Here is a 23,349-nt window from a genome sequence, read left to right on the forward strand (position 1 = left end):
CTCTTTATTCTCCTCTTCTGTTCCTTACTCTTTTCCTTCTTTCATCTCTCCCTTACGTTCTTTTCTTCATTATTTTCCTTCATGCCTCTCTTCCCCTTTCCCTCCCTCCCCTTCTTTCCTCTTCACATATCTCTCCTTCGTTACTCAAGGGGAAAACAAGCATGGCAGGTCTTTTCCCTTCCATACATTCCCTCCTCTTACTCCCCGTTTTACTCTTTTCCTCTCTCCCTCTCTCTCTCTCTCTATGAAGGAATCTTGTATAGTCACTCATGTCCTCCCTTTCTTCCTCCCCTCTCCCCCTTTCCTCTCTCCCTTTCTCTCTCCCTACCCTAAACCTGTCGCTCCCTTGCCCTCTTTAACCTGTCATTCCCTTAGCGTGATCCAGCTCCCTTTAAAACCCTTTTCTCCTCTGAGCCATCCTGTCCCCCTAATCTTTTTTTTTTTTGTCAGTACTTCCCCGTCTCTAAAGATAAGGGCCTCTCTCTCTCTCTCTCTCTCTCTCTCTCTCTCTCTCTCTCTCTCTCTCTCTCTCTCTCTCTCTCTCTCTCTCTCTCTCTCTCTCTCTCTCTCTCTCTCTCTCTCTCTCTCTCTCTCTCTCTCTCTCTCTACCCCCCTCCCCCGGATGCCTCACTTGCCACTCCTCTCTAATGACGGTCGAGGGTAATGATGGCACAGAAGCCTGACAGACTGACAACCACTTCCTCTTGCCCTTCTCCTCCTCCTCCTCCTCCTCCTCCTCCTCCTCCTCCTCCTCCTCCTCCTCCTCCTCCTCCTCTGATTCTGATTCTGACTCGTCCTCTGACTGATTGACTGACTGATTGACTCCTTATTGTGTTTAAAATTCTTAGAGTTTTTATGAGATTTGCTGGTGGACGAGAGAGAGAGAGAGAGAGAGAGAGAGAGAGAGAGAGAGAGAGAGAGAGAGAGAGAGAGAGAGAGAGAGAGAGAGAGAGAGAGAGATGTAACGAAAAACTACTGGGATAATTCAGATTTGCGGCGTGTAAACAAAAAAATACTACTGCTACTACTACTACTACTACTACTACTACTACTACTACTACTACTAATAATAATAATAATAATAATAATAATACTGTTGCTGACTGCTGATGTTACTGTTTCTCCTCCTCCTCCTCCTCCTCCTCCTCCTTTTTCCCACACTTAATCTTCCCAGGAGGAGTGGATAGCCATGTGTTTCTGACCACTCTCTTTTCCCTCCTCTCGTCTCCTTTACTTTTCTCTCTATTCTATCATAGCGGCCACATTTCTACCCAACCCTTCTGTTTTTCCTTTCCTTTTCTTCTATGCCTAGTTGTCATTCTTTCGTCTCTCTCTCTCTCTCTCTCTCTCTCTCTCTCTCTCTCTCTCTCTCTCTCTCTCTCTCTCTCTCTCTGACAGTTGTTTGACAGGAAGAGATAAAAAAATGCAAGAGGAGGAGAAGAAGAGGGGGAAGAAAGGAAGACAGACAGACATGACAGACAGACGGACATACAGACAGACAGACAGACATGAGGAAGACAAGCACATGAAGTCTTCCAAGTTATTTCCTGAATGAATAAAAGTCACATGGTAGTCAGACCTGCTTTCCTCTCCATCTCCTCCTCCAAGTGTACCGTGTCCTTCCTGCTTCCTCCTCCTCCTCCTCCTCCTCCTCCTCCTCCTCCTCCTCCTCCTCCTCACTGACGCTCACTCACTTCCTACCCTCATGCACCTTCCTTCCTTCCTCACTATTCTCTCTCTCTCTCTGTCTCTCTCTCTCTCTCTCTCTCTCTCTCTCTCTCTCTCTCTCTCTCTCTCTCTCTCTCTCTCTCTCTCTCTCTTTATTCCTTGCTTCCTCTGTTTCGTCCTCCTTATCTTCACTTCAGTCCTTCATTCTCACTTCCTCACTATTTCTTCTTTTTTTCTCTCTCTTCCTTATATTTTCCTCTTCTTCTGTCTCATCCTCACTTCACTTCCTCATTCACCTCCCTTCCTCACTGTTTTCTTCCTTTCTTTTTCTCTTTCTGTGCATTTGGGCTTCTCTCCTTGTTTATTCCTATTTCTTCCTTTCCTCCTTCATTATGTCATACGTCTTTTGCTCCTTATTCTTTACACCTCAATTTTTTTCATCACTGTTTCCTTTTCTTTCCTTTTTCTCTCACTTTTCTTCACTCCCACTTCCTTCATTCATTCCTTTCCTCTCCTCCTTTTCCCTCCCCTCTTCTCCCTTCATTATCTCATATTTCCCCTCTTCCTGCTTTCTTATACTTCAATTTCTTTACTATTTCCTTCCCTTTCGTCACTCATTTCTACTTCCTTCCCGCATTCCTTTCCTCCCTCTCCCTCTCCTCTCTTCCCCTCACCCAGGCTGGCGTCTTGGGTGTCCCCTCGCCCCGTCCCCTCTCAAAGTGACAACTGCCGCCACCCTCACACCTCCGGGGGTGGAAGCTGAAACCACGACACGTCACCCGTCACGCCCTCGCCATGACGGAGTGACGAGGCGGGAGCAGCAGCAGGAGGAGGAGGAGGAGGAAGGGGAAGTGGGGATAGGATGAGATGGGAGGAGCTTCGTTACCAACACAGCGAGTTTGTTACGCCCACCTCATTTCTTCCATCCTCGCTCAAATTTAACGGAGTAATATTTTTCCCGGTTTGTGTTTTAAGTTATGTGTCTCAGTCCCTTTTTTGTGTCTTGTCTCCTTCTCTCTCTATTTCGTCTTTTTTTTTTTTTTTTTTTTTTTTTTTTCGCATTGGTGTTATGAAGCGCGGGTGTCCGTGTTACGACTGAGTGGCTGCGTGAGTGAGAGGGAGGAGGGTTGACAGGGAAGGGTGCAGCAGGCCAGGGGTAGGAAAGTGTCGGAGGAAGGAAGAGGTGATGGTTATGATAATAGTAATATGAAGGAAACTGTGTGTGTGTGTGTGTGTGTGTGTGTGTGTGTGTGTGTGTGTGTGTGTGTGTGTGTATATATATTGCGTTTTGATCGTGAGTGCTAAATAATATTAGACTCTCTCTCTCTCTCTCTCTCTCTCTCTCTCTCTCTCTCTCTCTCTCTCTCTCTCTCTCTCTCTCTCTCTCTCTCTCTCTCTCTCTCTCTCTCTCTAACCTCTTATTATTCCATTTCTCTTCCCATTCCATCACCACAAACTCCTTATGAGAAAAATGCTACTGCTCTCCCTCCCTCCCTCCCTCCCTCCCTCCCCCCTCCCTCCCTCCCTCCCTCATTCCCCTCGTTCTCCAGGGTGGTCTGAGGGGAAGTGTCGAGGTCGCCGCGGGTCGAGGACAGTTGTTGGCGGTCACGAGGGGAGGAAGGGAGGGGAAGGAATGGGAGGTACGGAGAGAGAGAGAGAGAGAGAGAGAGAGAGAGAGAGAGAGAGAGAGAGAGGGGGGAGGTAGGAAAAGGAGAAAGGAAGGAAGGAAGATTGGAGAGATGGATCGGTGACAAGCGCGGCAGGCAGAGAGAGAGAGAGAGAGAGAGAGAGAGAGAGAGAGAGAGAGAGAGAGAGAGAGAGAGAGAGAGAGAGAGAGAGAGAGTGTAATTAGTTAGTAAGAAAAAATTGTGAAATGAAAGTTTTTTTCTATGTTTTTTTCCTTGAATTTACGCCTCGTCACAGCTCCTCCTCCTCCTCCTCCTCCTCCTCCTCCTCCTCCTCCTCCTCCTCCTCCTCCTCCTCCTCTTCGCATCATAAGGTGACTAACTACCATACCATTTGTAACATTTTTTTTTCTTTGTTTTTTTTTTCTATTTTTTTACATTTCCTGTTTTTTTGTTTTTTTTTCGTGTCTTTCTTCCCGCCTGTTCCACCAACCACGTTCTTCGTAAGTGTGATGGGTCTTATCTGGATTATCTTAGTTGTCTTTCTTCACTCGCCATGCTTTCATACGCTGGATTCCTTCATTTGATCAGTTAGTGAATGAATCCGTTTTCAATCATTGTGTTAATGGGGATTGTAATGGTTGTATCACTACTACTACTACTACTACTACTACTACTATTATCACAACACCCACGCTTGTGTCTCAGATGCACTGCAGTAAATCACTCGTAGCGTCCGTGTATCTCCTTAAAAGTCACCCGTGCTCAGAGCCAAACCAAACTTAAACCAAACCTAACCCATCTCAGTTTAACCCAACTAAACCCAACCGAACTGTGTGGTTGTTAGCTAGTTGTGTGAACGAGTGAATGAGCGAGACTTGTGTGAGGCATGAATACGTGTATGAGTGAACGAGCTAGGCTTCAGTCATAAGTGTTAAGTTGAAGTGCGCGGCCTGGCGCCGAGAGATCACCTACCTCCAGCCTTCTGTTCACACCTTCTGTGAATAAACACCTGCACTGTTACCTGCGTTTCCTGTGCCCCTGCTGGTCAAGAGTCGAACATGGCGCAGTGAGTAGGATCAGGACAAGGCTGCAGTGGGTACGGCGCAGAATGGAGAAGCAGTTGGAGGCGCTGGCTGCCCTGCTAGCGCGACAGTCGGAGCAGAGTCAGGCTCTGCTAGCGCGACAGTCGGAGCAGAGTCAGGCTCGCGAGGAGCGTTTTAACCCAGCTGCTGGAGAGAGTGGGGACACAAGCTCCCAGTCGCACCACGGCGAGCAATGAAGGCGAAACCACAGCCCGCAGCACGTCTACCCAGGGCGCGAGGTTCCCGACGTCCGCCACCATCATTCCTCACTTAACGGCGTCAGCATCTTTACGTGAGTTCGACACGTGGCGCCATAAGTTTGAAGGATACGTAACCCTCGCCAGGATAGACTGTCTCTCCCTGGCTGAGCAGAGGGGCGGCACTCGCTGCTGTCCTAGACGACGAGTGGACCCGTACACTTCGCTACGGGATAAGCTTACCGAGAGACGCGGAGTTAAGAACCATCCTCGATGCAATGTGTGAGTACCTGCGAAGCCAGCGCAACATCATCATGGATAGAAGAGACTTCTACTCCCGCGTGCAAGAAACGCAAGAAGGTTTTGACGACTTTTTATGTGCTGTAAAGGAAATCGCCAATTTCTGTGACTTTTGCGACCAGTGCATAAACCATCAGCTGCGTGACAGAATTGTCGTTGGGACACGAGACGAAGTGGCTCTGAAACGCATGCTGGAAAACAAGAAACTCACCCTTGAAAACGCCATAGATATTTGCAGAGCATCAGAGAGCGCTAACCAGTGTAGTGCAGTACTAAGGGGCGGCTCTCACTCTTCGAGCCATGGTGTGAACGCTGTCTCGAACTACAGGAAGGGCAGTTTCGGGGGCTCAAGCCCCACGGGCTGTTATCGTTGTGGCAAAGATTGTCGCAGTGACAAAAGGGGATGCCAGGCAATAGATAAAGTGTGTCGTAACTGCGGGAAAAGAGGGCATTTTGCGAGTGTATGTCAGCAGACAGTGAGGAAACGACGAGGAGCTTCGAGGAGTTCCTCAACTGTCTCTCCTCATCGCGGTGCAGGCCCGAGGCGGGGAGCCAGTGCCAGTGTATACCAGCTCTTATCAGGCGTATACACAAAGACGGTGACGGCACGACCTGCGCCCCAGGTGCTCATTACCGCCACACATCCCGCTGGAAGAGACAAGATTACGTGGACTCCTGACTCTGGGGCCGAAACGACCGTTATTGGCCTCGACACGGCAACACTCCTTGGAATCCCGCCCTCCAGCTTGGCGCCCGCTGATGGTGATGGACTTTATGCTGCCGGTAATCACCCCCTCACCTGTGTAGGAACTTTCTCGTCGCACTTGCAACTGGGCGACAGGGAAGCTGAGACTGTTGTGAGCGTGGTGAAGGAGGTGAAGGGGGCGCTGCTTAGCTGGTACGATTCCATCGCTCTCGGAATCCTCCCCGAAGATTTTCCGGCTCAAATCCGACCGCTACGCAGGGAAGAACAGCGCACCGGCAACAGCTCCATCAAGTACCCGACCGCCTCGCAGCCACCTCTATCTACGCCCACAGAAGTGATCAGCTGGCCTCATTCCTACGACCCAACGCCACAGCAGCGTGCGGGGCACGCTGCTGCTGTGATCAAGGCCTTTCCCAGCGTCTTCGAAGCAAAGGAAGGTTTACGTGCAATGGCTGGTGGATCCATGGCCATCGAGTTGACAGACGACGCGCGACCCTTCGCCGTAACAGCATCTCGTACAATCCCTTACAATTGGCGTGAAGAAATTAAGAGCCAGTTGGAAGAGCTGCTTAACAAGGGAATCATCGAGAGTGTGGACTACCCTACGGCATGGTGCCACCCCATCGTGCCTGTCCCAAAAAAGACATCTGGTGTAAGGCTGTGTGTTGACCTGACACGACTCAACCGTTACGTGAAGAGGCCCGTGTATCCAGTGCGCTCACCTCATGACGCCATCGCCTCGATCGGGACCGGAGCAGTTTGGTTCACCACTCTTGATGCCAAGATGGGGTATTTTCAAGTCCCCATTAGAGAAGAAGACCAGGATTTAACCTGCTTCATAACACCTTGGGGTCGGTACAAGTTTCGGCGAGCGGTTATGGGTCTCGTCTCGTCTGGAGACGAGTATAACCGTCGAGGAGACCAAGCTCTCGGCGACATACCTAACACCATCAAGATCGTGGACGACATCCTGGCCTATGACTCCACCTACAGTGCGCACTTAGCCCATGTCATTCAGATTGTGCGGCGGTGTGACCAGCACGGCATCACTCTCAACCCACAGAAGTTTACATTCGCGGAAAGAGTGGTAGATTACTGTGGTTACTCTGTTTCTGGACAAGGCTACACGACAGACTCAAAGAAAGTTAAGGCAATCTCTGACTTCCCACGACCACAGCACATCACCGACTTACGATCATTCATGGGTCTTACAAACCAGCTTGGAAGCTTTTCTCCTGCTGTGGCTGCAGCTGCACAACCCCTCAGAGATCTCTTACGCCCGAAGAACAGTTGGTGCTGGTCTCCTAACCATGAAGAGGCGTTTGAGAAGGTGAAACAGTGTCTCGTCAGCCCACCTGTCTTGGCATACTTCGACCCATCATTACCAACGATGCTACAGACTGACGCCTCAAGGATGCACGGATTTGGATTCGTTCTCCTGCAGAAGCACAGTGACCAGTGGAAGATGGTGCAATGCGGGTCAAGATTTGTTACAGACACAGAGAGCCGCTATGCAGTAATAGAGTTGGAAATGGCTGCAATCGTCTGGGCAGTCAGGAAATGTGGCACCTACCTGAAAGGACTCCCTCACTTCGATCTAGTGCTCGACCACCGCCCGCTGATACCTCTCCTCAATAGCAAGTTGTTGGGAGAAATAGAGAACCTGCGGCTGCAGCGCATGAGGGAGAAGCTTGCTCAGTATTCTTTCACAGCAAGCTGGCAAAAGGGATCGACACACTGTGTGCCCGACGCCCTCTCACGTGCTCCAGTACAGGACCCAGTGGAGGAAGAGGATGCTGCTACTTCTGGTGACCTCGACCCTCTCCACTCAGCGGTCATCTCAGCGTTATCTGCCACCAATGAGGACGGCGTCCGCTTAGCACCACTCCAGGATCAGACTGTGGAAATGGTACGTGCCGCAGCAGCAAGAGACGGGGAGTACTGCTTGCTCAAGAACGTCATCATCGAGGGCTTCCCTGATCATTGCCACGACCTCGATCACCGCTTGCGTACGTACTGGCCGGTGCGCAGTCTGCTGGCCGTAGACGACGACCTGGTGGTTTACGGGCCGAGGCTTCTTATTCCTCACAGCCTCCGCCGAGAAACACTAGAGCGACTCCATGACAGTCATCAGGGGATGGAGCGCACCAAGCGACGGGCCCGACAAACGGTGTACTGGCCTGGTATGGACAGAGACGTTGAGAACGTCGTTTCTGGATGCTCACTATGCCGTCCACTCCTACCAAGCCAAGCCAACGAACCTCTCTGGCAGGACACGGACACACCCAGCAGGGTGTTTGAGTCAGTTTCTGCAGACTACTTCCACGCAGCAGGCCGTACATACCTCGTGTATGTAGATCGCTTGTCTGGGTGGCCTCACGTGTCTGCATGCTCACGTCCAGCATCGGCTGATCAGCTCGTTCGTGTCCTTCGGGGTGTGTTCGCCGACACGGGCGTGCCTGTTCTCCTGAGGACTGACGGTGGACCGCAGTTCACTTCTTCATCGGTACGGCGCTTCCTGGCTCGATGGGGGGTGGAGCATCGTGTATCTTCACCTCATTATCCACGCTCCAATGGTCACGCCGAGGCAGCGGTCAAGTCCGTGAAGAAGCTGATCCTCACGACCACACAGCAGGGACACCTGGACGAGGATGCGTTCGCTCGCGGGTTGCTGGAACTGCGCAACACTCCGAGGGCGGAAGGGCGATCACCAGCACAAGTCCTCTTCGGTCATCCTATGAGGTCCTGTGTCCCGGCTCATCATCGCTCATACGCTCAGCAGTGGCAGCGCGCTGCTGATGAGTGCGACGCCAAGGCAGAGCGACTGAGGAAGAAAGCGAAACTTCGCCACGACGCGTCCGCCCGTACTCTTCCTCTCCTGCACCTCGGTGGCCACGTCGACGTTCAAGATCACACGACAGGCCTCTGGGATCGCCTGGGTGTCATCGTGGCTGTTGGGCGAAGGAGAGACTACCTCATCAAGATGGGCAGCGGTCGCGTGATGTGGCGTAATAGAAGACACCTACGCCCACACAGACCTCTTGCTCCCCTTCCTGTCGAGCAGCACACCGCTCATGGCGGTGCAGCGCTTCAGCATCAGGGTCACGAGGAACACCACCATCCCGGCAGCCCGGAGCATCAGGGTAACGGGGTACACCGTGGCCGAGAGCAACCAGAGCGTCGAAGCAGCCGACAGCGTAGGGAGCCGAGACGACTGCAGGTGCGGTGGCACCGTAGCACCTACGATTAGTCGTACGTGTTCATTGTACGCTGTGTTTGTTTTGTGTATATGTACCGTGTTTTCTGTACTTCAATCATTGTAACTTTGTTTCATGTGTTACGGTAGCCATAACAAAGATAAGGAATCTTCCTTATGTCTCGGGGGAGGTGTGTGGTTGTTAGCTAGTTGTGTGAACGAGTGAATGAGCGAGACTTGTGTGAGGCATGAATACGTGTATGAGTGAACGAGCTAGGCTTCAGTCATAAGTGTTAAGTTGAAGTGCGCGGCCTGGCGCCGAGAGATCACCTACCTCCAGCCTTCTGTTCACACCTTCTGTGAATAAACACCTGCACTGTTACCTGCGTTTCCTGTGCCCCTGCTGGTCAAGAGTCGAACACGAACCCAAACTGTACCCAAGCAAACTCAACCAAACCAAATGAAACTCAACCAAATTCAACCGCACCCAACCGCACCCAACCCAACCCAAGCAAACCTAACCAAACCCGAACCAAACCGAACCCAAGCAAACCAGCGTGCCGGAGCCTCGTATGAACCATTCCCCTTTAGTTATGTAGTGTCATCTATGCAGTGACATTATGCAGGATCAGCCGCTCTCTGTCCCATATTGGCTGCGGCAATACACACGCCTGGTTATGTAGTGTACAATACCAGCCAGCACGCCAGCCAGCACGCACGTACACAGCCAACCGACCAGCCAGTCAGCCAGCCACAGCCACACCCAGCTATATATAGTGATGCATATACAGTACCCATATCTACAGGGCTATCTATATCCTGCCACCGTGGTGTACATTCCCCCGGAGGATACACGTTCAATTATACAGTTTCAGCGCCATAGTTCCTCCCTCCTCTGCTCCCTACCACCTCTCCCAGCCTCTCCTCTCCCAGCCTACCCCCTCGCTCCTCTCTCCCTCGCTCTAGTCGCGGCTACTACATCAGGTCAGGCGTTCACTGCCACACACACACACACACACACACACACACGGAGCCCATAAAGCGGCGAGTATATAGTGCCATACACTCCCGCCGCCATACAGGGGGTGGTGATGGAGGCTCGTCCCTGTTTACGATGACATGTAAATGCAGTTATAATTACCTGTTCAGTTTTCACGAGCATATTGATAACTAAATTGTCACTCTGGATATTTATTGTATAGTTGGGGGTCCGATTTATTGAGAGCGTTACTACTCACATAATTATTGCTGCTCTCATAATCTGCATAAATTTTGCCCGGGAAATGATCGCTATTGCTTTACATGTAATATAGCGCGGGTTTATAGTGCGAAAATTTTATTGTTGGCAGCTGCATGCACCGCCGCCACCATCCACCACTCTCTCTCTCTCTCTCTCTCTCTCTCTCTCTCTCTCTCTGTATGAACCATGGAGGTCAAATGGCATGTCAGCTGGTGTATGTGTCGTGTGTGTGCGTGCCTGCGTGTGTGTGTGTGTGTGTGTGTGTGTGTGTGTGTGTGTGTGTGTGTGTGTGTAATTACAGTTTGTGTCTATACGGTGTAATCTGAACAGGGGGAAAAAAAGAGAGAGTGAGAAATATGCCCCAACCAAAGCCACACCATTGATCCCTGAACCCCCGTCCCCTCCTCTCTCTCTCTCTCTCTCTCTCTCTCTCTCTCTCTCTCTCTCTCTCTCTCTCTCTCTCTCTCTCTCTCTCTCTTCCATCTGTCCCACATCCTTGCTTCCCTTCGGTTCATCTCATTACTTTCAACTTTCACCTTCCTTTCCTTTCTTCCTTTCCTGTCTCCCTTTTTCCCTCCCTCCCTTCCTTTCCTCCTTCCTTCCTCCTCTCCACAGAACACTTGCCAACAGAAACACACTTTCCTGAACCATTAAGACGCGCCAAAACAGGAAACGTGCAGAGGAGGAGGAGGAGGAGGAGGAGAAGGAAGATGACTAAGAGAACACTGGAATCTGAGAGACTGTGACAGTACTGGTGACTTTGCTAAAAAAGAAGAATTGCTGAGAAGGAATAGAAGGAAGGGATGAGAATACACTTTACCTACCCTGTCTACCCTGTCTGTCTGCCATGGTCCCTCCATTACCATCCCATCCATCCGTGGCGATATAAATCAAGAAGTAATGAAAGGGTTCCCACGGGGGATGAGCACCCAGCCCGTGAGATAAAGAGAAGCCTCCAGGTACCCATCATGCAGTATTTCACTACGTATTAACGAGAGAGAGAGAGAGAGAGAGAGAGAGAGAGAGAGAGAGAGAGAGAGAGAGTTGTAATATACTGTCACTTCATATCAACAGAAACCAATACCTAACTTATCCTACCCCACCACACACACACACACACACACACACACACACTGCAGTAGTAGTAGTAGTAGTAATAGTATTGATAGTAATAGTAAACTCCCCTTTCATGCAAGTTTAATCCGTTATCCACACTGGTGATTGGGACTTGAACCTAGCCAGCTTATCTCCTTCACGACCACAAAAATTGACCTACATAGACACACACACATAGACACACACATGCGCATACACACACAGACAAACACAGGCAATACTAGCATCATTATTTCCTCTTACCTTTCGAAGTCTGTGAGTCTGGAGGAGTCCCTGAAGCCCTTAGCAAACGGATTACTGTCGATCTTGAGCTTGGTGATCTGTGCGGGGCGAGAAAGACGGCGCTGTTAGTGTTAGGGGACGTGCGAGGGGAAAGAGGGAGAGAGAGAGAGAGAGAGAGAGAGAGAGAATGACCAGGGGATGAGGAAGGGAGGAGAGGGATGGGAAGGGGAGTGATGAATAATTATATAGACTAGTAACGAGAGAGAGAGAGAGAGAGAGAGAGAGAGAGAGAGAGAGAGAGAGAGAGAGAGAGAGAGAGAGAGAGAGAGAGAGTTAAGTAGGAGGGAGGGACTGGCAGAGGGAGTGGAAGTAGGAGGGAGTGTCAGACGGACGGAGAGGAAATTGAATCGACCATGAATAAAGAAAAACATGGTCATTGATAATCAGCAGTAATGATCCGACTAACGACCGAAGCGCGACCCGAACACAACGAGTCACTTGCCGCTCGTAAGTTATCGTTTCCCGTGAGCGAGGAAAACCACTTCGTCTCTCTCCCCAGCGATCGCTTCCCAAAATACAACGTCTTTACTTGCTACCCCTTATGTTTTTTTTTTTTTTGTTTTTTTTTTATTATTATTCTTGTGACTCCCATCTCTCTCTCTCTCTCTCTCTCTCTCTCTCTCTCTCTCTCTCTCTCTCTCTCTCTCTCTCTCTCTCTCTCTCTCAGGTTATTTTTGGTTCTTCCTCTATCTTTTTTCATGTTATTTATTTATTTTTTTTCCCTTGGAGAAGTGAAGGATGTTGTGTTAAGATTGTTGTGAGTGTTCATTGTCTCCACGTCACGTCACCATCCTATTGCCACCACCACCATCACTGCTGTCCACACCATCACCACCGCCATGAGTAATATGTTACTACTACTACTACTACTACTACTACTACTACTACTACTACTGTTGCTGCTGCTGGTGCTGTAACAACAAGAGCAACTACTACGACACCCGCCACGCCGCGGCCACAGCACACCACCATAAGTAGTGCCACCAGTCTGTCATTTAATCCATTTGTGAGGTGTGATTGGCGCAGCGGCTCGATACATTACACGTCTGATTCACGCATCAGCCAATCAATTCGCCGCGTTCGTATCTCTGGCCGACCTAGAGCCAATGGGGTGAGCGCTTTCATTAAGTATTCAGCGGGAGTTTCTCGCCAGGCAGCCTGGGATTGGCCCGGGCGATAATGGTCCCGGCAGTTTGGCTCCCTCAAGGAGGGAATGTTTATACCAATATATATATATATATATATATATATATATATATATATATATATATATATATATATATATATATATATATATATATATATATATATATATATATATATATATATATATATATATATATATATATATATATATATATATTGTGTGTGTCTGTGTGTGTGTGTGTGTGTGTGTTTCGTACATACGAGTATCAATGCCTATGAAGCAGTTTCAAGAAGTCTCGAACGATCCGAAGCATTCATCCGAAGCTGGCCTGCCTCGTGGTGGGGCCGCCAGCCTCTGGTATTAGTGGCTGTGGTGGCGGCGTCCCTCAGGTGCTCTACTCCTCGGCTTGCAGGACATGGTGAGTGCCTCTGCTTGTGGAGTTGTCACTTGGGATGAGGGTGGCGCTGCCGGGGTGTAACATATCGTGTGGCCTGCGAGTAGCGAGCAGTTTCGGAGTATTTTCCATCAAGGGAGTGAGCAAGTGCACGCCAGGAGCTGCCTGCGCCACACGGGCGGCGGGTGACGAATGGCTTCTGTACTCTAGGTGTAGTTAAGGGCGGGTGGCGGTGTTTGTATGGGAAGTGTGCTGGTGGCGAGGCGGTGCTGGAGTCTGACTGTAGCGGGTGGTGGCTTGGTGCATGTGGGTGGGGGGAGGGTGAAAGTGTAGAATGTCGTAGGCCGTGGCGAGGAGACAAAGGTGAGGGCGGAGGTGGAGGCCGGCGAGTGGGTGGTGCAGGAATGGCGGTGGTGGTGGTGGGTGGGCTGCCGCGCGGGGCTTACGTCTGTTGAGGAGTGGCGGGAGCGGCGGTGGAGTGGGATTGAAGGAAGGTAATTCGATGGGATTGTGATAGTGGCAGCGAGGTGGTTGGCTGGCTGCTGGTGGCCGGGGGTGTGGGGTGAGGGGAGGGGTACACGCTGTAGGGATGGGTGGAGGGAGTGAGATGGAGAGGGAGGAACTGGACGAGAGCTAAGGAGTGGTGGTGGTGGCGGTGGTCGTACAGTGTGTCAAAAGTGTTATAAAACCGAGAACACCACTTAATTTGTATTTGCTAACGAACACACACACACACACACACACACACACACACACACACACAGGTGCCAGCAAACATCACACTTACCACAAAACTATTAAGTATCATCCACACTACAAATGACTACTAAGCAACAGACGGAAATGAATAACTGAAAGGAAAATAAAAGACACACAAACTGACATATTGATTACGATGAGAGTTAAGTAAGATTTAATGAGAAAATAAGAGAGAAAGAAGCCGACACTGCGTTCCTTTCCCCCTCTCCCATCCCTCACCCCAGCCGGCGCACATTACCATGACAATACAGAGGTGTGAGGGTTGCCGGCGGTCAGCTAAGCCACCAGTCAGTGTTTTTTTAATGGGCGGTAATCTTTAATCATTTATTTAGCGGAAGTGTCTGTAGGTGTTAGTGCTCCTTATGGCGCCACTTGCCCCACCACACTCCTCCGTGCACGTGTGTTAATTAGGCCAGCATTCAGATACTTCTCTCTCTCACCGCGAGTATTTTCAAAGGTCGTAGATAAGATTAGCCGTGTTCACAAGACTGCTTCTCCTTGTAATAATAAAGAATTCTTGTCACTCTGTCATTAGAACTGTAAAGACACCCTTAAAAACCCGTGCAGCTTCAATGAGAACCTTTTCAAAGTAGTGTAGGTGCAGCGCAGAAGTGCTTCAGAATACGGTCCTTGCCTCAATGCCATCCCGGAAGACAGCGACAGGATGGAACAGAAATGCAGACTCGGATTTTAGCGAGCGTGTTACTACAGGGTCAACACACACACACACACATACACACACGGAGATGCTAAAAACCCCCTTGAAATATGTATAGTGGCATTTATATTTCTAATTATTTTATCACGACTCACCGGCGCCACTTCCTGATCACCTGTACGCTAATTAGTAGCCGAATAAGGAGCCCAGGAAGACGTTTGCATGCCGCCTCTCGCCTCCTCTGTTTGTACACGATGCTGGACAAGATAAAGCTGGACACTTGAATTAGCCAGACTGAGGGGACTACAGCTGAAGGACCCGGGGGATAGAGACGCAAAAGGACGAGGACAGGGATGGGAGGCGGTAGACTGCTGGGGACGTGAAGGTACGAACAAAAACACGTTGAAGAGAAGCAAGAGAAGGACGAGTTGAGAGAATAAGAAAATAAAAACTTAGTGATTTCTCATTATCTGAAACTACTAGGGAATGAAAGCAGCTCCGGGTTGTTATATATAGTTTAGGGAATCGAATACCGTTGGGTGATACGTAAGGGAGGTCTGGAATGCTTTTTAGAGGACCATCTGATGAGGGTGAAGGGTTGAGGGGAAAATTTACCACACCACACGCGCATACAATGATCCCTCCTCCCCCCCAGACTATGTGCGCGTGTCCGGCAAGGTAGGGGAGAGAGGTAGGAGAGGAGGAGAAGGATGGGGAGGGGTAGAAGGGGGAACTATCCCAAACCACTTTGCATAAACAAACTCAGACGAACTGCTGTACCCTCCTGCCTCCCTCTCATCTTCCCCTCCTCTCCCTTGCCTCCTCCCTCCCCTTATCCTCTACTTCCTCCTCCTCCTTTTTCTCCTCCCTTCCTCTCTACCTATCAAGCGGTATTTGCCTGTTGCGGGTTATAAAGGGGCATTGAAAAGGGCGTAATTAATTCAGGGTAATTAATATTTGCATAGATAAATATAGCACAACTGGGCGGCGTTAGCAGCTGCCGGGAGACGAGACGACGCCCTTTGCGGTTATCTGTTCGTCTGTCGGATTAAGGGGAGTGAGGTGTGTGTGTGTGTGTGTGTGTGTGTGTGCCGGTATGTTTCTCGTGACGTATCCCGGGTGATGTGAGTGGAGTCAAATGCTTGTTAATGAAGTGATTACCTACGTGTGACTTGTCCTCGTGAAAATCCTCGTGTAAATAGATATCAGAGAGAGAGAGAGAGAGAGAGAGAGAGAGAGAGAGAGAGAGAGGAACATATCAAAACAAATAATCAGTCGATACCTACATTCAGTATAGTGAAGATTAAGAGTATTTCACTGCATTCCTAGTACATCACCACCTCCAAAGCAGGTGGAAGCCAAAACACCATTCTAAGTACACGTCAGTTGTAATAGTAATAATACGCTTAGTCATCATGTCGCCGCGCCTTCTGGAAACGAACGCGACTGAAGACTATGACAAGAGGGCGCCGCAAGGGAGTGAGACATCTTGTTCCTCTGTGATCGTGTTCAAGTGACGTCACGCGGAACCAAGGGAAAAACTGTACGCAATCTTTTCTCTCACTCCCTTTTTCTTTTTTCTTTTCTTTTTTTTTTCGTTCCTGTCTCCTTCCCGCTCTTCATCATTCCTTGCTTTCCTTCCACTTTTTTTTTTCTGGTTTTCGTCTCTTCTTTCTTCCTCCACACATGCCTTCGTTGCTTCCCGCTCTTCTTCCTCCCTTTCTCATCTCAGTCCCTCATTCCTTTCTCGCTTCTTTCTCGTCATTCTTAGTTTCTCTCTTCCGTTCCGTTTCTCATTCCTTCCTTTATTCCCTCTCATCTTTCCTTCCCCCTCCTCCTCCCTCCTTATTCATTCCCCAACTATTTTCACCCATCCCACTTATTCTTTCCTTGCCTTCTCTCCTCATCTTTTTCCTTCCTTTCTTCCTTACTTACCTCCTTTATTCATTCTTTTCTTGCTACATTGTTTATCATTCATTCCTTCCCTTATTTCCTCCATTGTTTGCCTCCACTCCTCATCTCTTCCTCACTTCCCAACACCCTGGACGAGTCAGACACAAGGCGGCCCTGTAACAAGCTGCCCGTCACCACAACCACCACCATCGCTGTCAAACAAATCGGGTCTGCGCGTCAGGCCGGGCGTCCCCTGCGTCGGGCGGCTCCTGCGGCGTCAATGGGCCGGAGATACACGCTGAATGGGACGTAATGGCGACCGGGAGGCTGCTGTCATATCTGCTCTGACGGGGATGTTTACCGCGTCGGGTGAAAGATAAATACCTCTGAAGGCATTGAGGTAGGTTATGATAGGTATCGGGTGGGGGTTAGTGGAGGGATGCTGGGAAGGAGGGGAGATGGGGAGGAGAGGAGGGGTGTATGGTGCGAGGGTGAAGTGCTTAGTTGTAGGGGCTGCGAAGGTGTTGTTGTTGTTATTAATGTTGTTAGTGAGGGCTCTTGCTAACTGTATAATAAATAGTGGTTTTGTTATATTGTTTTCTTTAGTTATTTTCTTCTTTTCTTTCCACATTGTTTCGCTTCTCACTTCCTTTGTTCCTAGATTAACTTTTTTTATAAGGTACAGGTGTGAAGGGTAGTCACACACACACACACACACACACACACACACACACACACACACACACACACACACACACACACACACAGCCGCCGTATTGATTGGAGCGATCTTTCATCCCAGCTGTTTGGCGGGCTAGTGGTGGTGGTGGTGGTGGTGTGACTGATCCCGGGGTGGTAATGTGGCTGCCTCGGTGATGCTGATGGTGGTGGTGGTAGTGGCGGTGGTGTAGCGGTGGTGACGGTTATGTTAGTGTATTTTGTTCTACATATACCGTGGTGTAGCTGTGGCAGTGGTAATGGTGGTGTAGCAGTGGTGTAGTGTCCCGGAGCACTTGTAGTGGTGGCATAGAGTTGGTGTTGTGTAGCATCGTGTTTGGTGTTAAAGGTTACGACTGCTTGGTTATTTAGCGAACATTGCTTACCTTACTGTCTGGTGTTATGGGTGAGTGTGTAATGGCTTAAGAAATAAAAGTAAATAAAGAAGAAATAAAGTATATAATCTCTTGAGCTTAAAGAATGGTTAGCGAAATTATAATAGAAGATATTGAACTTAATTTTAAAAGGTAAACTGCATCATTTGGTTTTGGTGTTTCTACTGGAATTAAATCTGAGAGAAAGACTTGTTTTTCAGTCTTCGGTTTTCTCTTTTCTTTATAGTTCATAATAAAAAAAACGTCTTTAAATGCGTGTGTATGATAAGACATGTTCAAATAATAAGCAGAACCAGAACTGGCTCACGTTTTTCTTGTGTTTAAAGTTTTGGAATTAGTACACGGAGATAGAGTAATGACCGTGTGTGTGTGTGTGTGTGTGTGTGTGTGTGTGTGAGGAGGTGGGGGAGACGGGAGTCACAAATACATAAAGCTTCTCTCTCTCATCTTCCTGAACGACATTTCTTGCTTACACAACTTTGACTTAGTGAACAAACTGACTTCCATTCCCACTGGACCTGCTTGAATTACACTTTTTATTCTCTTATTTACTTTCCACCCCCATCGATTTAGTACGTCTAGAAAAGTCCACCATGAAACGCATCTATATACTCGTTTTCACACACACACACACACACACACACACACACGGATATTCGACGTATCAAAGCCAGACACTGATTCCATGCCGCTCGTCGACTTGGTGTTTTAATCCAACTAATTCCAATTCTGTCAATTACGCGTCGCGGCGTTTGACAGCGGCCGTTCAATGACACAGTCGGCGAATTGGAATAATGTAGAGAGATTTCCCAGTGGGCGAGGAATAACTTAATCATTGTGGGTGCGTTTGTTTTTGCTCGGCTACCGGCTTGTGTGTGTGTGTGTGTGTGTGTGGTGGGATGAAAAGTGAGAGGTGGGTTATGCCTTTGTGGTTAGGTGCTACTGGTGGTGGTAGTGGTGCTTGGGATGTGTTGTGATAGCAATGGTTCTGCTGGGGAAAGAGTAAGCATTGGTGGTGGTGGTGGTGTTTGTGGTTGTGATAGTATTGTTGTTGGTGGTGGTAGTAGTAGTAGTGGTGGTAGTAATGGTTGTAGTGGTGAAAATTATTGCAGTTTTCAGTAGTGTTTTCATTAGTCTATCGATAATTTAACAAAGGATTCATCACCATCAGAAGGAGGAGCAACCACGAGAACCGGCCCAGTCATCTCAAACCTATAGAAATGCGTCCTTGAGGGAAACCAAAACGTTGATGAATACGAATCTAACCAACACAAGTCGATAGTCTGTAAGTACTCACAAGCTGGTTCTGGTAGGCGGTGACGGCAGTGAAGACAGTCTCGGGGAAGATGAAAGTCTTGTGGTCCTCCAAGTCGAGGTCTGAGATGGGGCCCTGACCAGCGTCCTGCCGCCTCACCAAATGTATCCTGGGCTGGTAGCGGTGCATTGAGTTGAGCACGATCTGGAGCCGCAGGAAACCAAGGGGTGAGAGGTTAACATGGTACTGGCTAGGGAAATAATACAGGGACGTGTGGAGGGCATGCAGGAGACCAGGGGGTGAGAGATGAACGTGGCACTGGGTAGGGAAATAAAATAGGAACGTTTCTGTTTGTTTGAAGTATAGTAACAAGGATTATACATTACTTAACTGAGAACCTGAAGCATTCCAGCACTTAAACACACATGAAGGACTGCCACTTGTAGGTATGATGGCTTCTTGCAGCTTCTCTCACTTTATGTTCTTATGACAGCGCCAGATATCCGTCCTTGATACCTCATAATGTACTTTCATCCTAGTTTTCGTAAATGTATCAGTCATCCCTGAAAATCAAAGCACGGAAGGACCCAGAGCGAGGATTTTACTTACGTGGCCGTGTTTGTCCATCTCGTTGTTGGTAAGCTTCAATTTCTCGAAGGTGACGATCTGCTTCTTGAGTTGGTCCCCGGTGTAGGGCGAGTCGGGGTGGGTGTACAGGCGGTAAGGCGGCGGCGGATCAGCCTTGCCCGCCACCAGCCACGACGACCGGTGATAGGCGTACCTGTGGAGGGCAAGGCTGGTGTTGAATGCGAGTACCTATGATAGGCTTGTGTGACGCTTGATTGGTTGTGGGATCTGTCAGTCTCTCTCTCTCTCTCTCTCTCTCTCTCTCTCTCTCTCTCTCTCTCTCTCTCTCTCTCTCTCTCTCTCTCTCTCTCTCTCTCTCGCTCCTTATCCGTGTCTATTTCTGTCTGTTGTACAAACAGCTGTATACTATTAAATTTATTATGAATATTGGGCTTCACTGGACACCCCTTGGCCTCTTCATCAATATAACCTGGTCGGATCACATTAATTATGCTCTATAGGTGTACCTGCCCAACATACAGCTTAAATTTGTCTCTCGAGCATCAGTGTACCTGTGAACTGCCTCCCGTGAAGCATAAAGCACCACAGCAATGCACCCTGCTATACCTGTCAGCCCGTGGCCACCTGTGGGGCGCGGCGCCACTGCACCTGGGGGCCACGTGCACACCTGCAGAGGAAGCCGTTAGGACAGTGGGGGCGCCTTTGACGTATCTGCAAGTCAGTGTGGGTGTGTTGTATATACTGTTCCTGCTTGACACACACACACACACACACACACACACACACACACACACACACACACACACACACACACACACACACACACACACACACACACACACACACACACACACACACACACACACACACACACACACACACACACACACACACACACACACACACACACACACACACAGAATGACTAAAGCAAAGAAATCTACTTGGTATAACAAAGGTCTTAGTCCATTCACGCCTGTCCACTTTCACTAATACACCTTCACCCACTCGTAGCTACACGTGGCATTGATTCCACACTTATCGCCTACGCCTGACAGTTAACAGGCAAGTCGATGTGTCAATTTGTTTACAATATTGCGCCCCTCGACAGCAGGTGACGGATTTACATAGTCATTTTTCATAGTTCTGTGTACCGTATCGTGAATGAGAGGAAGCGTGGTAAGCAATAATGTGTTGTACTATTGCTGTTGTCAGAAATCAAGTTACCTGCGTTCACCTGTATCTTTTGATTGGTAACGCTGCACTCGCCTCATATCTTGATTGGTAACGCTGCACTCACCTGTATCTGTTGATTGGTAACGCTGCATTCGTCTCTTATCTCTTGATTGGTAACGCTGCACTCACCTGTATCTGTTGATTGGTAACGCTGCACTTGGCTCATATATGTTGATTGGTAACGCTGTACTCACCTGTATCTGTTGATTGGTAACGCTGCACTTGGCTCATATATGTTGATTGGTAAAGCTGCACTCACCTGTATCTGTTGATTGGTAACGCTGCACTCGCCTGTATCTCTTGATTGGTAACGCTGCACTCACCTGTATCTGTTGATTGGTAACGCTGCACTTGGCTCATATGTTGATTGGTAACGCTGCACTCACGTGTATCTGTTGATTGGTAACGCTGCACTCGCCTGTATCTCTTGATTGGTAACGCTGCACTCACCTGTATCATCTGGGAACGCTACATCTGTATCTCTTGACTGGTAACGCTACACTTACCTGTATCTCTTAATTGATAACACCTTTTTATTATGATTTTGTTGCCGTTGACCGGTGTCCCTCCTACATAAAAAAAAAAAAAAAATAATAAAAAATAGCAATAATAATAGTAACTTATCTATATGTTCCGACTAATTAACGCAGCACTCACCTGGGAACGCCACACCTGCATTTCTTGACGTTGCTCTTACCTGTATCGTTTGTTGTCAATGGGCACGATATCTAGAAGCACCAGGTACCGTTCCTCGCTCCTCAGTCCCGTGAACGACGCCCGCACTGTGGGGAACATCCGCCTGCAGGAGAAGGAAATTCGCACGGTCATTTTTTTTATATCAACATTTGAATTTTGAAGTGTGGGATATGATTAGAGGTGTGTGTGTGTATGTGTGTGTGTGTGTGTGTGTGTGGTTGTTAGTTGTTGTTGTTGTTGTTTATTACCATCATAATTTACTATACATAACTCTCTCTCTCTCTCTCTCTCTCTCTCTCTCTCTCTCTCTCTCTCTCTCTCTTCTCTCTCTCTTCTCTCTCTCTCTCTCTCTCTCTCTCTCTCTCTCTCTCTTCTCTCTCTCTCTCTCTCTCTCTCTCTCTCTTACCTAAAAAGAATATCCCTCCAACAACCCTTCTTTTCCACCTCCCATCCACTGTCTCATTCCTCCTCCCCCTCGTCCTCCTCCTCCCACTCCCCCATTCTCCCTCTCCTGCTCTTCCTCCCCTACCCCCTCCCTCCTTCCCTTCCTCCTTACAGACACCAGCAGCCTCAACAACTTTTTACCCGAAAGACTCTCTCTCTCTCTGCTCTCTCTCTCTCTCTCTCTCTCTCTCACCTGGGTTTCGTCCCCTCATCTCTAGGCAACGTGAGGAAGGTAATGAGGGATCGTAACTCAGGCCGAGGGGAGATCGTGGCCTTTAAGCGTCTCCTACTCCCCTCCCTGTCTCCCCTCCCTCTCCCCTCCCCTCCCCTCTCACTCTCTCCCTCCCAACCACCTCTCTCTCCCTCCTTCTTCAGCCGCTACAATATCTTCCCTCCTCTTCCTCCCTCCCTTCCTCTCTCCCTCGTCTGTCTCGCTTCTTTCCCCTCCCCCCCCTCTCTCTCTCTCTCGTATCCAGCTCTCTTTCTCTCTCTCTCTCTCTCTTTTCTCCCTGTTTTTCTTTCCTCTCGTCTTTCTTCTTTCCTGCGTCTTTTTTTTTGTAGTCTCTCTTTTTTTCTGTGTATGTCATTACTAGTTACTTTCTCTCCATTTTTATGTAATTTATTGGTCGTATTTTCAAAGAGAGAGAGAGAGAGAGAGAGAGAGGGGATTTTTGAAGCAGTTTATTCGTCTCATTAATATTAGTAAACATTTCTTTACACTTTTCTAACCTATTACTTAACTTCCACCACCACCACCACCACCCTCGTCTCATCCTCCCATCCTCCCACACTGAGACGAATTAGCATTGAGTACGAGGGGGTCATATAAAAAGAGGTGCCGTGGCTGTGAGGCGAGCACGGTAGTTTACGCCGCGAGGGGATGGCCTGGAGGCAGTTTGCGTACGTCTAACCACGTCGTTGCACCGCCAGACGGCCTCGTAAAGTAACGCCTCCCGCATAAGGAGAAGAGAGTGAAATCGCACTTCACGATGTCAATGTTTTGGAGATGAGGCTCGGAAGGAGATGTGCTGTGAGTGATGGTGAGGGGTAGAGGATGGAGGGATGGAGGGAATGAGGCAAGGATGGAGGTAGAGACTGAGGGAAAACTGGCACTTAGGGACGAAAGGGTGGATGGATAATGAGGGAGGAAGGAACGAATGGATAAGTGGAATAACAAAATGGATGGAGGAATGAATGAAGGAGGGGAAAAAAAAAGGGGTGTAGGAAGGGATGCAGAAACTGTGGAAGGAAAGAGGAAGGACGAAAATGAAGGATGAATAAAGGACAGATTAGAAGAATGGAGAGAAAATGTTTAGTGAAAAAATGGACGTGTTAATATGTTATGTTGTATATTCAGGTTTTCTTCTATTCCTTTTCGTATATGTCCGTATTTCTATCGTCTCCCCTTGCTTTGCTTTAAACGATGTTGAATTTTTGCTGTCAGTATCCATCATTTATCTATCTATCTGTCTGTCTGTCTGTCCATCCATCCATCCATATATTCATACACAACAGGGGAAAGGATTTAAAAATGAAAGCTATTTACCGTAAAAGTGTAGAAGAGAACAGCCTACCTTAGTGGATGTGTGGGAAAATGAAGGAGGTGTGTCTACAGTGGAGGGGCGATGGTGCGAGCGGTGGATTGAGAGAGTGATGTGGAGGAATAGTGATGTTGCTCGTCTTATAAATCAAAATGAATCCATGTAATTGAAAATCGTTCTCCATTAACCCTGGCACGAGATTCGGTTCTTA

General features: G+C 48.7%; 2 protein-coding genes across 19 annotated transcripts in view; one reads left to right on the forward strand and one right to left on the reverse strand.

Annotated features, from left to right (window-relative positions):
- The window catches only part of LOC135111165 (T-box transcription factor TBX20-like), a 160,030-nt gene that overhangs the window by 10,267 nt on the left and 126,414 nt on the right, over positions 1-23,349 (reverse strand). For all 7 annotated transcript variants that reach the window (XM_064024209.1, XM_064024207.1, XM_064024204.1 and 4 more), the window contains 4 exons: positions 21,155-21,256; positions 19,243-19,414; positions 18,676-18,837; positions 11,377-11,453 (listed from right to left, as the gene is read on the reverse strand). In XM_064024209.1, the coding sequence (XP_063880279.1) occupies positions 11,377-11,453; positions 18,676-18,837; positions 19,243-19,414; positions 21,155-21,256 (513 nt within the window). The remainder of the gene's footprint in view (positions 1-11,376; positions 11,454-18,675; positions 18,838-19,242; positions 19,415-21,154; positions 21,257-23,349) is intronic.
- LOC135111169 (sucrase-isomaltase, intestinal-like) overlaps positions 12,858-23,349 on the forward strand; it is a 195,758-nt gene continuing 185,266 nt past the window's right edge. For 3 of the 12 annotated variants that reach the window (XR_010273579.1, XR_010273578.1, XM_064024230.1), the window contains exon 1: positions 12,888-12,980. The gene's annotated coding sequence lies outside the window, so the exon portion shown is untranslated. Of the gene's footprint in view, positions 12,981-23,349 lie in introns of all 12 variants that reach the window. The other 9 variants (XR_010273582.1, XR_010273580.1, XR_010273583.1 and 6 more) reach the window with 7 other exon arrangements.

This window comes from Scylla paramamosain, chromosome 21 (genome assembly GCF_035594125.1).
Source record: "Scylla paramamosain isolate STU-SP2022 chromosome 21, ASM3559412v1, whole genome shotgun sequence".
NCBI lineage: Eukaryota > Metazoa > Arthropoda > Malacostraca > Decapoda > Portunidae > Scylla > Scylla paramamosain.